Source organism: Stenella coeruleoalba (genome assembly GCF_951394435.1).
Source record: "Stenella coeruleoalba genome assembly, chromosome: 1".
NCBI classification, from domain to species: domain Eukaryota; kingdom Metazoa; phylum Chordata; class Mammalia; order Artiodactyla; family Delphinidae; genus Stenella; species Stenella coeruleoalba.
In genome coordinates, this window is record NC_137169.1 from 176,052,516 (window position 1) to 176,068,312 (window position 15,797).

General features: G+C 39.0%; 1 protein-coding gene across 1 annotated transcript in view; it reads right to left on the reverse strand.

Annotated features, from left to right (window-relative positions):
- The window catches only part of LOC307178207 (antizyme inhibitor 1-like), a gene marked incomplete at its 3' end in the record, with an annotated part of 140,352 nt that extends 125,319 nt beyond the window's left edge, over positions 1–15,033 (reverse strand). The window contains 2 exon segments of the mRNA XM_079906107.1: positions 13,985–14,205; positions 14,208–15,033. Coding sequence (XP_079762233.1) covers positions 13,985–14,205; positions 14,208–14,925 — 939 coding nt within the window. The 5' untranslated portion in view covers positions 14,926–15,033.
- Positions 15,034–15,797: the final 764 nt, after the last annotated feature.

Below are 15,797 nucleotides of genomic sequence, written 5' to 3' on the forward strand. Positions count from 1 at the left end.
GGCTTCCCTGGTGGCGCAGTGGTTGAGAGTCCGCCTGCCGATTCAGGGGACACGGGTTCGTGCCCCGGTCTGGGAGGATCCCACATGCCGCAGAGCGGCTGGGCCCGTGAGCCATGGCCGCTAAGCCTGCGCGTCCGGAGCCTGTGCTCTGCAATGGGAGAGACCACAACAGTGAGAGGCCCGCATACCGCAAGAAACAAAAAAACAAAACAAAAGAACAAAATCAAAAAGAGTCATGTACCACAATGTTCATTGCAGCTCTATTTACAATAGCCAAAACGTGGAAGCAACCTATGTGTCCATTGACAGATGAGTGGATAAAGAAGATGTGGCACATATATACAATGGAATATTACTCAGCCATAAAAAGGAATAAAATTGAGTTATTTGTAGTGAGGTGGATGGACCTAGAGTCTGTCCTACAGAGTGAAGTAAGTCAGAAAGAGAAAAACAAATACCGTATGCTAACACATATATATGGAATCTAAAAATAATGGTACTGATGAACCTAGTTGCAGGGCAGGAATAAAGAGGCAGACATAGAAAATGGACTTGAGGACATGGGGTGGGGAGGCGAAGCTGGGGCGAAGTGAGAGTAGCATCGACATAGATACACTACTGAATGTAAAATAGTTGGCCGGTGGGAAGCAGCAGCAGAGCACAGGGAGATCGGCTCGGTGCTTTGTGATGACCTAGAGGGATGGGATAGGGAGGATGGGAAGGAGGCTTAAAACGTAGGGGATATGGGACATGTGTATGCATATGGCTGATTCTCTTTGCTGTGAAACAGAAACTAACAATATTGTGAAGCAATTATACTCCAATAAAGATCTATTAAAAATAAATAAATAAATAAAATAGATAACCAACAAGGACCAACTGTATAGCACACGGAACTCTGCTCAATATCCTGTAACAACATAAACAGGAAAAGAATTTGAAAAAGGATAGATACACGTATAGGGAAAGGAAGGAAGGGAGGGAAGAGAAGAGAAATCGTGACCCTGAGAAATGACTTCCTCAAAGTCACAGCTACTTAGGGACAGCATTAGGCACTTTATTTTACTTCCTCTCATCTGAAAAACGCAAGAAAATGAGGTAAGGCTGCACAACACCCCCGAGAAAGAGAGAACTGGGAGCAACAGGAAATTTCCTCACAGCTGTCTTAGCTTTTACCATAAAAACCTGTAAGTTTCCCAAAGAAGAACAGCCATAATGACTAGGTGAGTACATGGGCCAGCTGAAGGCGGGATCAAATCGCCCGGGTTAGCTCTGTCAGTCATGATTTAAAAGGGTGGGACAAACGGTGCTCAGTGTTTCACAGTTGTTATGTATCAAGGAGAAAACTAATTTGAGAGGCACGAGGGGAAGATAATGGGGCAACAGAGATGAAGAAGCTGAATCAAGAGAGGAAAAGTTAAGACTGAGCATTTGAGAACGCTGCCCAGCACAGCCTCCCATAAGGACCCTGGGCGCTTTATTGCAGACAATCTTTGTTTTGGCAGGAAAATGAGCTTGCCATGCTGCTGCTGCTGCCGTTGCTGCTGCTTTAGTTTTCGTGATGATTTACAGGACATATGTATATACACACACACACAAAGATAATGTTCAAACACTCCTACAGTCATGAAAGTCTTCCCTGAAAGCCTGTTCTATCTTTTTACATTAATACTCAAAGCAGTTAAATCATGGCGTGCTCCCATTACCTGTCAGGTTTTGTTATTTTAAAAATACAACAACACGGTTTTTGGATTCTATTCTTTGGTCTACATGCAGCCTTCCAAAGGTGGTTTCCTCGGTTGCCCCAAACATGAACTTTCATCCAGGCGGTAAAAACAGCCTCACTTTGAGATGGCTTGCTTTTGCTTGAGAAGGTTCTCCTTCAAGGGGTGCCACACTCTCTGCCCTTTACAGGAAGAGGAAAAGAAAAGGACCAAAGGGATGTAGTGGGCAAGGTCGCCATCACGCTGCAACCCACACAAAAGCCAGCACTTGATAATGGCTCTAGCTGCCCCCCTCTAGGCTACTTTTCCTTTTGGACACTTAGGGACTTACTAGGCATGTATAGCTTCTTGGAAAACTTTCTGTTGGTTGTGCTAGAAGAAACAACCCAAATCACGAGGGGGTGAGTAGTGTATTGTTGACTTTGAGTAGACTCATGTCATCAACAGTAGAATCCCCAAAACTCACTGTAACAAACAGATCCAAAGAGACCTCAAAGGTGATCCCTAATGCTGGGCCAGAACAGACCTCAAGGTGTCCAATACCTACCCCAATGGCCAGAATTTTCAAATGATATAAGCCACCTGAAGGATTTTTTATAAAGAAAAGACATGACATTCACTGATTAATGTTCGTAATGAAGAGTCCACTACATCTCTAGAAAAAAACTAGCCAACATCATGCCCTTTACAAAAAGATCTACTTTGACAAATTGGTATTTATCCTTAATGCTTGAGTAAGCACCTTCATTACACAAGGGTGCTGAGCTAGGTGCCATGGGGGACACAAATAAGGATAAGCCAATCCTTACCTCAGGACTGTTACAATTTATTGGAGATAGAAGACAGGTCCATGTGAAAAGAGAACCACCAAAGGCAGTGAAAGAGGGCTGCATTAATGTCAAGTGAGTGAAAGCATCAGCAGCAAACTCTAGGCAACTCACCTGTACTGGTGATAAGGCTCTATATTCTAGAGACCAGGAAAGTCCTCACAAGCCAAAGGGGGAGAAAACAACTGTGACTATCAGAAAATATCAAATACAGCTTCAGAGCTACTGTAAGCTCTGTCTCCTATTATTCACAACAGACCTATATTCATTTCACCCACCACCCCAGGGGCTAATTACGCCCCCTCCAGATGCAAAAGAGAGGTTGTCCAAGATCAGCCTCCTGCCTTGGGAAGTACAGACAGGTAGAAGGACCAGGGCACCAGAGGCCATTCTCCCTGCTGGAGGGCTGCATCAATCTGGTGGTGCTGTTTCAAATGTTTGCCAAGAGCAACAGAAGGTGTTTTCCCTCTTGGAATTTTTTCTCTTCCTCCCTCCACCCTGCCTCTAAAGGTAGCTCAAATATGACTCATAATTGGGGCATCTGGTAGTCACCCTCTTTACCCACTTATCCAAAGTCCCCTGGGTTCCTATAAGCTCAACCTCTCACCATTCAGAAGGCACTGAGGTATGATGGGATTCATCACAGAGTACAGAATCATAGAAGTGAAAAATCTTAGGGTCTTTCAGATATTGGAATCCTTCCACAACATTTCCCCCAGATGTGCATCAAACCTATGTGTATCAGCAAACTTACTACCCACAATGGGCAAGCTAGCCCATACTGGAACTGTTCTAATTGACTTTTCTCCCCTACCTGAATTTCCCTGATACTTCTTTGAGTTGCTCCTAATCCCATCTCTTAGGTTCACCCAGATCCAGTCTAATTCCTGTTCCACAAGACAGCCCATCAGATATTTGAAACCTCTCAGATCCTTTTGAGACCTTTTTTCCACTAGATCAACATAGAGACTTCCTTCAGCCATTCCAGATATCACCTGGTTTCAAACTCTTTCATTTTCTCATTTAATTTCTTAAGACTATAAGAGATCAATTTGCCTATTTCTCTCTTTAAACTTAGCCCCTAAAAAGGAATAAAACACTCTAGACATAAACTGGCCAATAAAAGTAAAATGGAAAGTCTTTATTTTAGATTCTTAGATACTCTAATTTATATAAACTAAGACTGCATTCAACTCTAAGTTGTGGTCACATGGCATGATTGTAGACTAAAATTCTTTAGCTGCAAGTGCTTCCCACCTGTGGGTGAAATCATTGATTATGCCTCCCTCACACAGCTGGGTGTTATCCCCAAAACTATGTAAGAAACTGACATCTTTCATGCTCTTTCCACTCCTTCTATTTGACCCCCAACTATAGATTTAAATGACTGTTTCAACAATCTAGGAAAAGAAACCTTTCCTCCCAAGAAGTCTCCCTGGGAAGATGTCAACATGGAGTTCTGAGATATAAAAATAAAAGCTTCAGCAGCTTCAGAGGACCCCAAAACTGTTCCTGATTTCCATTCTGAACCTTTCCTTCCAGTGTCCCTAAACAAATCAGAAAGCCCTAAGGAGAGGCCCTGAGATGTGAGTGAACCTTTCCCGTAGCCAAGGGAGAAGGGAGGGGACCTGCATTCAACCAGCCATTTAGTTCAGTCCCTTCTTTTTTGTTTTTTGGGGTTTTTTTTTAACATCTTTATTGGAGGATAATTGCTTTACAATGGTGTGTTAGTTTCTGCTGTGTAACAAAGTGAATCACTATACATATACATATATCCCCATATCCCCTCCCTCTTGCATCTCCCTCCCACACTCTCTATCCCACCCCTCTAGGTGGTCACAAAGCACTGAACTGATCTCCCTGTGCTATACAGCTGCTTCCCACTAGCTATCTTTTTTACATTTGTTAGTGTATATCTGTCCATGCCACTCTCTCACTTCGTCAGCTTACCTTCCCCCTCACCGTGTCCTCAAGTCCATTCTCTACATCTGCGTCTTTATTCCTGTCCTGCCCCTAGGTTCTTCAGAACCATTTTTTTCTTTTTTTTGATTCCATATATATGTGTTATCATACGGTATTTTTCTCTTTCTGACTTACTTCACCCTGCAGGACAGACTCTAGATCCATCCACCTCACTACAAATAACTCAATTTCGTTTCTTTTTATGGCTGAGTAATATTCCATTGTATATATGTGCCACAACTTCTTTATCCATTCATCTGTCAATGGACACAGGTTGCTTCCACGTCCTGGCTATTGTAAATAGTGCGGCAATGAACATTGTGGTACATGACTGTTTTTGAATTACGGTTTTCTCAGGGTATATTCCCAGTAGTGGGATTGCTGGGTCGTATGATAGTTCTATTTTTAGTTTTTTAAGGAACCTCCATACTGTTCTCCATAGTGGCTGTATCAATTTACATTCCCACCAACAGTGCAAGAGGGTTGCCTTTTCTCCGCATCCTCTCCAGCATTATTGTTTGTATACTTTTTGACGATGGCCATTCTGACCGGTGTGAGGTGATACCTCACTGTAGTTTTGACTTGCATTTCTCTAATGATTAGTGATGTTGAGTATCCTTTCATGTGTTTGTTGGCAATCTGTATATCTTCTCTGGAGAAATGTCTACTTAGGTCTTCTGCCCATTTTGGGATTGGGTTGTTTGTTTTTTTGATATTGAGCTGCATGAGCTGCTTGTAAATTTTGGAGATTAATCCTTTGTCAGTTGCTTCATTTGCAAATATTTTCTTGCATTCTGAGGGTTGTCTTTTCATCTTGTCTATGGTTTCCTTTGCTGTGCAAAAGCTTTAAGTTTCATTAGGTCCCATTTGATTATTTTTGTTTTTATTTCCATTTCTCTAGGAGGTGGGTCAAAAGGATCTTGCTGTGATTTATGTCAGAGTGTTCTGCCTATGTTTTCCTCTGAGAGTTTGATAGTTTCTGGCCTTACATTTAGGTCTCTAATCCATTTTGAGTTTACTTTTGTGTATGGTGTTAGGGAGTGTTCTAATTTCATTCTTTTACATGTACCTGTCCAGTTTTCCCAGCACCACTTATTGAAGAGGCTGTCTTTTCTCCATTGTATATTCTTGCCTCCTTTATCAAAGATAAGGTGACCATATGTGCGTGGATTTACCTCTGGGCTTTCTATCCTGTTCCATTGATCTATATTTCTGTTTTTGTGCCAGTACCATACTGCCTTATTTAGTTCAGTCCCATCTGATCACTAGATTGTAAGACACTGAAGATATGGACAGGTTAAGCATCATAAGATATTGACTGAACAAGTGAATGAACAAATGCTGAAGTTTTGTGTAATGGTTACAGTCTTAAAATTTTATTACAGGTTTTTGTGGTGACGATCTATTTTATGGCTTATTTAAAAAATAAAATGTAAGCATAAAACTTATTTTAAAAGCTCTTTAGTGTCAAAAGTAAATTAAAAATTAAGCTCACATGAAAGTGGAAGAAAAAGAAGGGGACAGAATACATAGGACAAAATCTTCCATCACTTTGCTGCAGGCGAACCTCCCATAACTCTCTCTCTTCGATTGTTGTTGCATCAAGGCCTCGGACAGGCCTTAAAGATTTCTATTATTTGGGGTCCTCCTTTTATCCAGTCATATTTCCCAAATAAGACTTCTACCGTGGTTGGGTCAGCCTGAACTCCTATGATGGTTGCCAGGAGATTTCTGTAGCCCGAAGGAACCTCCACCTCTTCTTCACCATATCTTTCAAGAAAAACACTCATAAAACCTCCTCTGAAAGTCTTCCCTGGCTAGTGCCATCCCACACTGACTATCCTGTTTCTTTCTCTAAAGCATATGGACAATGTGTAAGACAGTATGTTGGTTATCTTCTGACTAAAGAAGGTATAAGAATTCACTTTAAAAGAGTAATACCAAAATAATGATTTATTTTTATGATTATATTTTAACTTATATGTTTGTCTCCCTTCCCCAGGGGGTTCATAAGCTCCCTAAGGGTAAGAGCAGTAGTCTTTATTTTGTATTCCTTAAAAATGCTAGATAACAACAGTTAAATAAAATAGATGCTAGATGACTAAATGAATGAATAATGCATTTCAGCTTATGAGTCTTTGAAGACTTCTTCACTGCTAGAGTTGTCTGAGGCTCTAGTGCTGAGATAATGATAAGCTTGGTCACAACCAACTAAGCAAATGACTAGTGACAAATTCTGCTGACCTCCAACCCTGAAAGAACTCATCAGCTGGTGACCATAATAATCATTGAATAACCTGCTGTCCCTGTCACCCTCCTACATTTAGTCCTCTATACTTCAACACCTAAATCACCATTTCATCATGTCAACTCCCTGCTCAAAAACCTGGATGTAAGGACTCCCTATTGCATGCAATAATTCTCAATCTGCATAGTACTAATAGAATAGAAGGTGCAAGTTTTGTCACTTAAATCCTAAAACACATCTTAGCAGAGCGGCTACCACATAATTTGGAAAATTTTATTGTGAGTAATGAGACATACTTCTGAGGAATGTGTGCCACGGACCAAATTGTATCCCCCCAAATTCATATGCTGAAACCCCAACCCCCAATGCGATGGTATTTGGAAATGGGGCCTTTGGGAGACAATTAGGTTTAGGTGAGATCATGAGGGTGAGGCCCTCATGATGGGATTAGTGCCCTTATAAAGAGAGACACTAGAGGTCTCCTCTCTCTCTCTCTCTCTCTCTCCCTCACATTTGAGGACACAGTAAAAAGGAGGCCATCTGCAAGACAGCTCTCAACAGAACCCAACCATTGTGGCACCCTGATAATGGACTTCCAGCCTCCAGAAATGAGAAAAATAAATTTCTATTGTTTAAGCATCTAGTCTATGGTATTTTGTTATGGTAGCCCAAGCCAACTAAGACAACATATATGACCCATATTAACTGTATGAAGGCACACACAATACACACATACACCTTATTACACAAACTCAAATACACACTGATAAATACTGTTCTAGACTTCAGTTCCACCCATGAATAAATAACTGCTATGGAAATTGCTCTCCTGACTTAAAATATATTAAAGATAAAATATATTAAGCAACTATTTTCAGATATTGGACTATAAGCAATGCAAGATTATGACCCTTGAAAAAAGGGAGTTAAATATAATAAGTTTTATATTCATCCTGACTATCCACCTGCAAGGAAATTCCAAATTGCAGCACAAGGAGGGGGGAATCCAAACAAAGCTTGCTGGTCTTGCCAAGTTGAGGAGACAGAGATTGAAATTTGAGAAGCCCAAAGAAGCTAGAAGTTGCAGAGTAGAATACTGAAAATAAGGGAGCTATATGAAGGTAGAGCTCCAGGAATTTGCATAGGGGTTCCCTCAAACCTTTGCCTGAATACTAACCTGTACACACATAGGGTCAAGTTCCAACATGCCAGGAAAGAACAATTAGCAGAGAGCTGTAAGCCAAGAAATTCCCAGAGCTCAAACAGATCTGAAAATCATTTGAGTTTGCATCAGCCAGAGTGGACAGATCTCACTTAATTCAGGAATCATTCAGTAAAGTCACTAGAAGGTTCATAGCTTAGCAATGCGGCAAATAGACCCTACTACATTGGAGCTGTAGACCTGCCCTGAAAGACCTTCAAAACAAACCTCAAGAGGATCAATCTGATCTTCAAGCAACTTAACTGCCTGCCAAAACAAAACCATCACTCTTTAAAGAAATACAACAAAATCAAGCACTCAACAAAGAAAATTCACACTGCTCAGTTTCCAAAGAAAATAACTATTCGAAATGCAAAAGCAGAATATTGTGACTCAAAACCATGAAGAAAATCAGTCAATGGACACAGATCTAGAAATGACAGATTTGATGGGGAATTTTCAGACAAGGATGTAACACAACAATTATAAATGTTACAACTATGTATAAGTATTTAAAAGAAAACATGAACATATGAAGAGAGGAATGGAACATATAAGTAAAAATAACATAGTTCATCTGGAGATTAAAATGCATTATTTGAAATGAAAAGTTCACTGAATGGCATTAAGAGCAGATTAAATACTGCAAAAGAAAATATCAATGGACTTGAAGACATAACCGTTGAAACTATCCTAATGAAGTACAAAAAGAAGAAAAAAATAAGACAAAATACCCATACCTCAGTAACCAGTAGGACAATATCACACTGTCTAACGTATGTATAGTTAGAACTCCAGAAAGGAGGAGGGGAAGAATAAAAACAAATTTGAATATATAAATGGCTGAATGTTTTCCAAATTTTGTAAAAATTATAAATCTACAGATAAAGACACTGAATAAATGGTTTAAGCATATAGTCGAAGCAGTCTAAACACACCAGAGAACCGTCATAATCTATCTCTCAAAACCAGTGACAAGGAGAATATCTTTTCAAAAAGCCATAGAGAAAAAAAAAAAAGCCATATGGAGGAACAAAGGTAAGATTTATGCAGACTTCTTTATTTTTTTTAAGTTTTTTTGATGTGGACAATTTTTAAAGTCTTTATTGAATTTGTTACAGTATTGCTTCTATTTTATGTTTTGGTTTTTTGGCCACGAGGCACATGGGATCTTAGCTCCCTGACCAGGGATCGAACCCGCACCCCCTGCATTGGAAGGTGAAGTCTTAACCACTGGACTGCCAGGGAAGTCCCTATGCAGACTTCTTATCAGAAACAATGCAAGCCAGATGACAATAAAATGACATTTTTAAAGTGCCAGCCTGGAATTTTAAATCCAGGGAAAATGAAATTTTAAAATGAAGTGAAAGTAAGTATTTTTCAGACAAAGCCTGAGAAAATTTGTTGCCAGAGACCTTCAGTCCAAGAAATGTAAATCCAATTATTCAGGAAGAAGGAAAATAATACCAGATAGAAACTTGAAGCTACCCAAAGGAATGAAGAAAGTTGAAAATAATAAGTATAAGGATAAAATGTAAAAATCATTTTTCACATATTTTTAAGATAACTATTTTAAAAACTAACATGAATGTATTGTGGAGTTTATAATATATGTTGAAGTAAATATATGACAACAATAACATGGAGGACAGGAAGGGAAACACAGAAGTATATTATTCTAAAGTTCTTGTATTATACATGAAGAAGTATAATATTATTTAAAGGTAGACTATGTTAAGTTAAAGATGCATATTGTAAACCCTAGAGCAAACACCCACACACATATATACATACACATAAGAGGTATAGCTAGTAATCCAATAGTGGGGAGAAAAGAGAATACCACAAAATATTCAATTAAAAAAAGGTAGAGAAAGAGGAAAATATGAAAAAAGAACAGAGTAAAGAAAATATAAAGAGAAAACAAAGAGAAAAATGTAGATTTAAACCCAACTATATAAATAATTACATTAAATGCAAGTGATCTAAATTGTCCAATTAAAAGGCAGAGGTTGTCAGACTGAATAAAAAAGCATAAGCCGGGACTTCCCTGGTGACACTGTGGTTAAGAATACACCTGCAGGGGACACAGGTTCGAGCCCTGGTCCAGGAAGATCCCACATGCCACAGAGCAACTAAGCCTGTGAGCCACAACTACTGAGCCCGCATGCCACAACTACTGAAGCCCGTGCGCCTAGAGCCCATGCTCTGCAACAAGGGAAGCCACCGCAATGAGAAGCCCACATACCACAATGAAGAGTAGCCCCTGCTTGCTGCAACTAAAGAAATCCTGTGCACAGCAACAAAGACCCAATGCAGCAAAGAAAAGTAAAATAATTTTTAAAAATTAAAAATAAGAGTTTCTAGGAAAAAAAAAGCATAACCCAAGAGCATACGCCATCTAGAAGAAAGCAACATTAAATATAAAATCAAAGATAAGTTAAAACTAAAATGATGTTAAAAAGATATATGATGCAAATACTAACAAAAAGAAAACTGGAGTGCCTATGTCAATATCACAAGGAATATAGCCAAGGATAAAGAGCCACGTTTCATAATGATAAAAGGGTCACTTTCTCAAGGAAACATAATAGTCCCAATTCCTAAAAGCAGAGTTTTACAATACAGGAAGCAAAACACGAACTGAAAGGAAAAAGTGAACACATAATTTATAGGTAGAAATTTCAACATATGTTTCTCAATTGTCTTAATTTGAGAAATTAAGAAATTTGACAAACTTCTCAATTTGTCTTAATTGACAAAATAAGTAGACTAAAAATATTCAATAAAAATAACAGAGGACTTGACCAACACTTGAACCAACTTGAAATAACTGACATTTATAGAACATTCCACTCCACTCAGTAGCATGTACTCAGAGAACTTATAATGTTCTCTGACTACAAAATAATGAATAAATCAACAATAAAAAAATTAATTGGTAAATATCAAAATGTATTAAAATCAAACAAAACGCTTGAAAATAATCCATCGATCAAATAAAAATCATAACAGTTTTTTAAATATCTTGAAATGAATGACAATGCAAACACATATATAAATATACGGCATGCAACTAAAACAGTGCTAATTGGGAAATTCCTAGTTTTAAACACTTATATTAGAGAAGAAGAAAGGTATAAAATAAATTATCTAAACTTTCACCTTAAGGAGCTAGAAAAAGAGCAAATTTAAACTAAGAAGGAAAAAAAGGAAATAATAAAATTAAAAGCAGAAACCGATGGCATAGAAAATGGATAAAAATAGAGAAAAATCAATGAAAAGATGATTGTTTTAAAAGATCATTAGCAGTAGCATCAATTACCATGAAATATTCAGGGAGAATTTAAACAAAATATGTGCAAAACCTGTACACTGAAAAATACAACACTTTTTATTTTTATTTTTTATTTTTATTTTTTTTTTGCGGTACGTGGGCCTCTCACTGCTGTGGCCTCTCCCGTTGTGGAGCACAGGCTCCGGACGCGCAGGCTCAGCGGCCATGGCTCACGGGCCCAGCCGCTCCACGGCATGTGGGATCTTCCCGGACCTGGGCACGAACCCGTGTCCCCTGCATCGGCAGGCGGCCTCTCAACCACTGCGCCACCAGGGAAGCCCAAACTTTTCATTTTTAAGAAGGAATAAAAACATTTTATCTGTGTATTAAGAATCACACACACGTTACCTTTACAGTTCAATTTACTATATAGAAATCATTTGGGTTTTATAGTTTCAGTTAAATTCTGAACTGAGATTACAATATTGTTTTTTTAAAAAAAAAAGTTGTTACATTAATTCAGTATTTTAAGCATACCAAATTGAAATACATAAGTTCAAACTTCAGATTTATGGCAGTCTTCAAATACAACGTAGATATTTCTTAAAGTTACCGTATCATTCACATGCCTTACTTGCAACTCTGAGCTGTTATACACAGAATAGCTCTCCTATAAATATGGCAAAATCAACATGCCATGAAGCTCAAAGTTGTATAGTCAGGCCAATGACTCAAAGTTGTACCATCTCTTAAAAGATTTGGCATTTCTGGACCAAAAAGCACAACAAGTAAAGAAGGTTAGGAACAGTTCCTCCTCCTTATTACAGTTAAAAAAAGTTGCATGGGGCTTCCCTGGTGGCGCAGTGGTTGAGAGTCCGCCGGCCGATGCAGGGGATGCGGGTTCGTGCCCCGGTCCGGGAAGATCCCACATGCCGCAGAGCGGCTGGGCCTGTGAGCCATGGCTGCTGAGCCTGCGCGTCCGGAGCCTGTGCTCCGCAACGGGAGAGGCCACAACAGTGAGAGGCCCGCTTACCACAAAAAAAAAAAAAAAAAAAAAAGTTGCATGGTAGCTTGGAATTTTGCATAAAACCCCACATTACACCTTGGAAAAGTCCAAGGGTAATTAGAACAACAGATTGGGGTTCTTTTTTTTAAAATTAATAGAACCCACAAAATTCAAATGGGAATTAATCAAATCAAAAATATTAAGCACCTACTGGTTTAAGAGATTGAAATTTATTAGAGACTCATGATCAATTTCCTTCTACCTTGAAATCAAGGTGTAAAAACCAACTATTAAGTGCATTCCAAACTTCTCCTATTAGCACAGGTAGAATTTTCTGTCCATTGCCACCAAAGTGAAGTCACATTTCCTCTTGGTAGACAGAAATTCCACATCTGAACATAGAGTAAGTTAGGAAAAAATGACCCCTGTTGTTTATTACTATTGTGATTCTGAGATCTAGGATAACAAATATACTAGCAGTGAACAACGCAAATTCCTGGCAACAACTGTCAGGTTAGTGACTCTAACTCACTTCCCCCAATCACCATAAAATTTTAGTATGAAAAGAATTAAAACTACACTAAGCTGAACAAATAGGAAATAACAAGAAGCTAATAGCTAAAACAAAACAAACCCTAAGTTTGAAATCACTGCAACTGAGAAATTGAAAATAGGTGTGCTTCACCGCACCCTACCTCACAATTTTCACTTTAAATAATATTCCATGCAAAGGAGCATCAGGTTTCTGGATATAGATGTAGCCCTTCTTTAAGATTTAGTGAGCTGCAGAGTTTTCTGCAATTTTATTTCCCTCCCCCAAAGCTTATTCAAGGTACTTAACAGAATCTTCCATTTCAGCCAAAAGATACGTGATTCAAAGATTTACTAAGGTACTCTATGCACTCTATCTGTACAGAAACAGCTATTAATTATTACAATTGGTTTATGCAGGATTAACATTTTCGGTGTTAAAATTGTTAAACATCATGCTTACTGCACATCAACTCTCCATAATGAATCTCAACTTCACAATGATTTACCAAACATTTTACTTAAATTACTAATTAAATAACTGAAAAATGTACTGAGCCAAACTAAACGGGCTATAAAGGAAAATAACCTTCTAAACAGTCCATATACACATCTCTTTCGAAACTGCCTTTGCTAGCTAGCCCCTTTCCCAAAGTTTTAGTCTGAAAAAACAGTAAAATCTACACAAAATTTTATTACAATCATACAAGGGTAACATTAGGTCAAATACAACAGATACTATGATGCAATTTTACGTTTATTAAACTACAGTTCAAAGCACAAATTTACACATTCTAAATACACTAAACATATCTAATGAAGTCACACTGGTCTTCCACTGACATTTGGTATATCTGGGTGAAAGACATTAACTTTACAAGACTTTTTAACACGAATCCTTAGTATAAAAACTGTGTCCTTGTATGTAAACATTTAAATGAGGAACCCAATTAATGGGCTTCCATCTCCACTAAGTCATCCTTTTTGTTGCATATTTTATTTTAAACGCTTAAGGGGTAGGGCAAACTGGTAAGTTTAAATGTGGATACATTCTCTTCATCTCAATTACCCCCAGTGAATTATAGATGAGAGCTCATTTTGTCTGGTCCCAAATAGCTATTACTAGTAGTTTTTGTTTCCAAGAGAATTAACCGAATAAGATTGTTCAAATTTTTTCCACACTGGAATGTAGACCGGACAAGCTTAACCTGCAACTTCAGATCTAAAAAAGCGTTAATGCCTGCTAAAGCTTCAGTGGAAAAGCTGTCTTCTTGGCTCAACTGAATGCAAGAAGGCACAAAGAAGAAGTTCTTCATCATTGTGTCTGAAGTAATTCCAGAATCTTGCATCTCATACCAATCACCATATGATATCATATAATAAATAGCTGGCCTCTGAAAATCATTAAAAGCAGATGGTTCGTGAAAGAATCTGCTCCCATGTTATCAAAGATAAGCCAATCTCCCACATTCAGCTCAGGAGGAAGACAGTTTTCCACAATTTGATCAAGCTCATCACAGGATGGACCCCAAAGGCTGCTTGTAAACAGAGGCTCATCTTCCTTGTATTTCCTGTGAAGCTCTGGAATGGTATTTAAGTCCTCAGACAGTTTACTTGCAAAAGAACCATAAACACCGTCGTTCATATAATACATGAAGGTTGGTTCATCACTTCCGGTTTTTCCTACTCCAGAGGAAAACTTATTTTCAACAACTTTCTTTGCAATGATATTAACTGCAAGTGTAAATGCAGAAGACACGTAGTAGCTTCCGGGTTCAGAAATTATCTTAGTGTCAGATCCTTCAGGAAAGTAGACATCCAACAAAGGGCTGATAACATGATTAACCTCTTCCAATCGATATTCGGTTCCTGTGAAGCCAATGTCTAACATGTTCATTGCGAAGCCAAATTCTCCAGCCATATCAAATACACATCGAGCATCAGATAGAGCATGTACATATACTTGAGATTCTTTGCAAGCACTTGAAACATGAAATTTAACCCCAATAATTTGGACATCAAGTTCCTTAGCACATTCCAAAAGATGCCTACAGTTCTTCAGGGTAGTGCCAAACTTTGTTACCCTCTTCACCTCCAATATTATCTTCTGTTGCCGTATGTAGTAAGACCTTGGCATTTGGGTGATCATGTGCAATTGTCTTCAATTTGACTTCATTGCCACACGTCATGATATTCACTCCAACTTTTGCTGCATACTTTATCTGAGACACTTGCTTGCAAGGACTTATGTAAATGATGTTTTCTGGAGATACACCCAATTCTTGCACTAAAGCCATTTCAGTTTTACTGGAACAAGCAAATCCAGTTCCAAGGGCTGCCCAAATGTCAAATACAGCTGGAGTGGAGTTGCACTTTACCGTGTAGAATGGCTTTATCTGGGCCACTATGTTCTGCCACTGACTGTGTTTCTTCACAATCTTTCCAAGATCTCCCACAAAAAATGCATTTTTCCCTGTCAGGGTATGTTCATAAACATAGTTATCAGCAACATTTCCAAGGTTTGTTCCTTCAGCCAACGGGCCAACGGAGTAGTTTGCATCGTCAATAAATCCTTTCATCTCAGCCGTATTCTACAAAGTCGAAAGTCATAAACCAGGAAAAACAAGAGACAGGCCACCAAGCCTTACACCTGGGTCCTTAGAATATGCAACAAAATGGACAAGTTAGGAGATGGAACCCGCCTATCATCATCTAGCTTCCCAAGGCGGCTCAGCGTTGAAGTCGAACTGCTCTCTATACTGCACTTCTCCTAGGCCCTCTGGGTAGTTGTATACTTGGTCAGAAAGTTCGCCGTGAGATAACGGCCCAAAGAGTCGGGTAAAGCGTCTTCTCTTTTTAGGCGGAATTTTAAAAGAGGGATGTGGTTACCTTGAGCAGAAATACCCAAGGCCGCCTGGGCCATAGGTTTCGGGGACGACGTTGGGGGAAAAGCGCGGCACCGACACCAGCTGTGCAGCAGTGGTGGCGGCGGCCGAAGGAGAGAAACAGAACAGCGCGGGG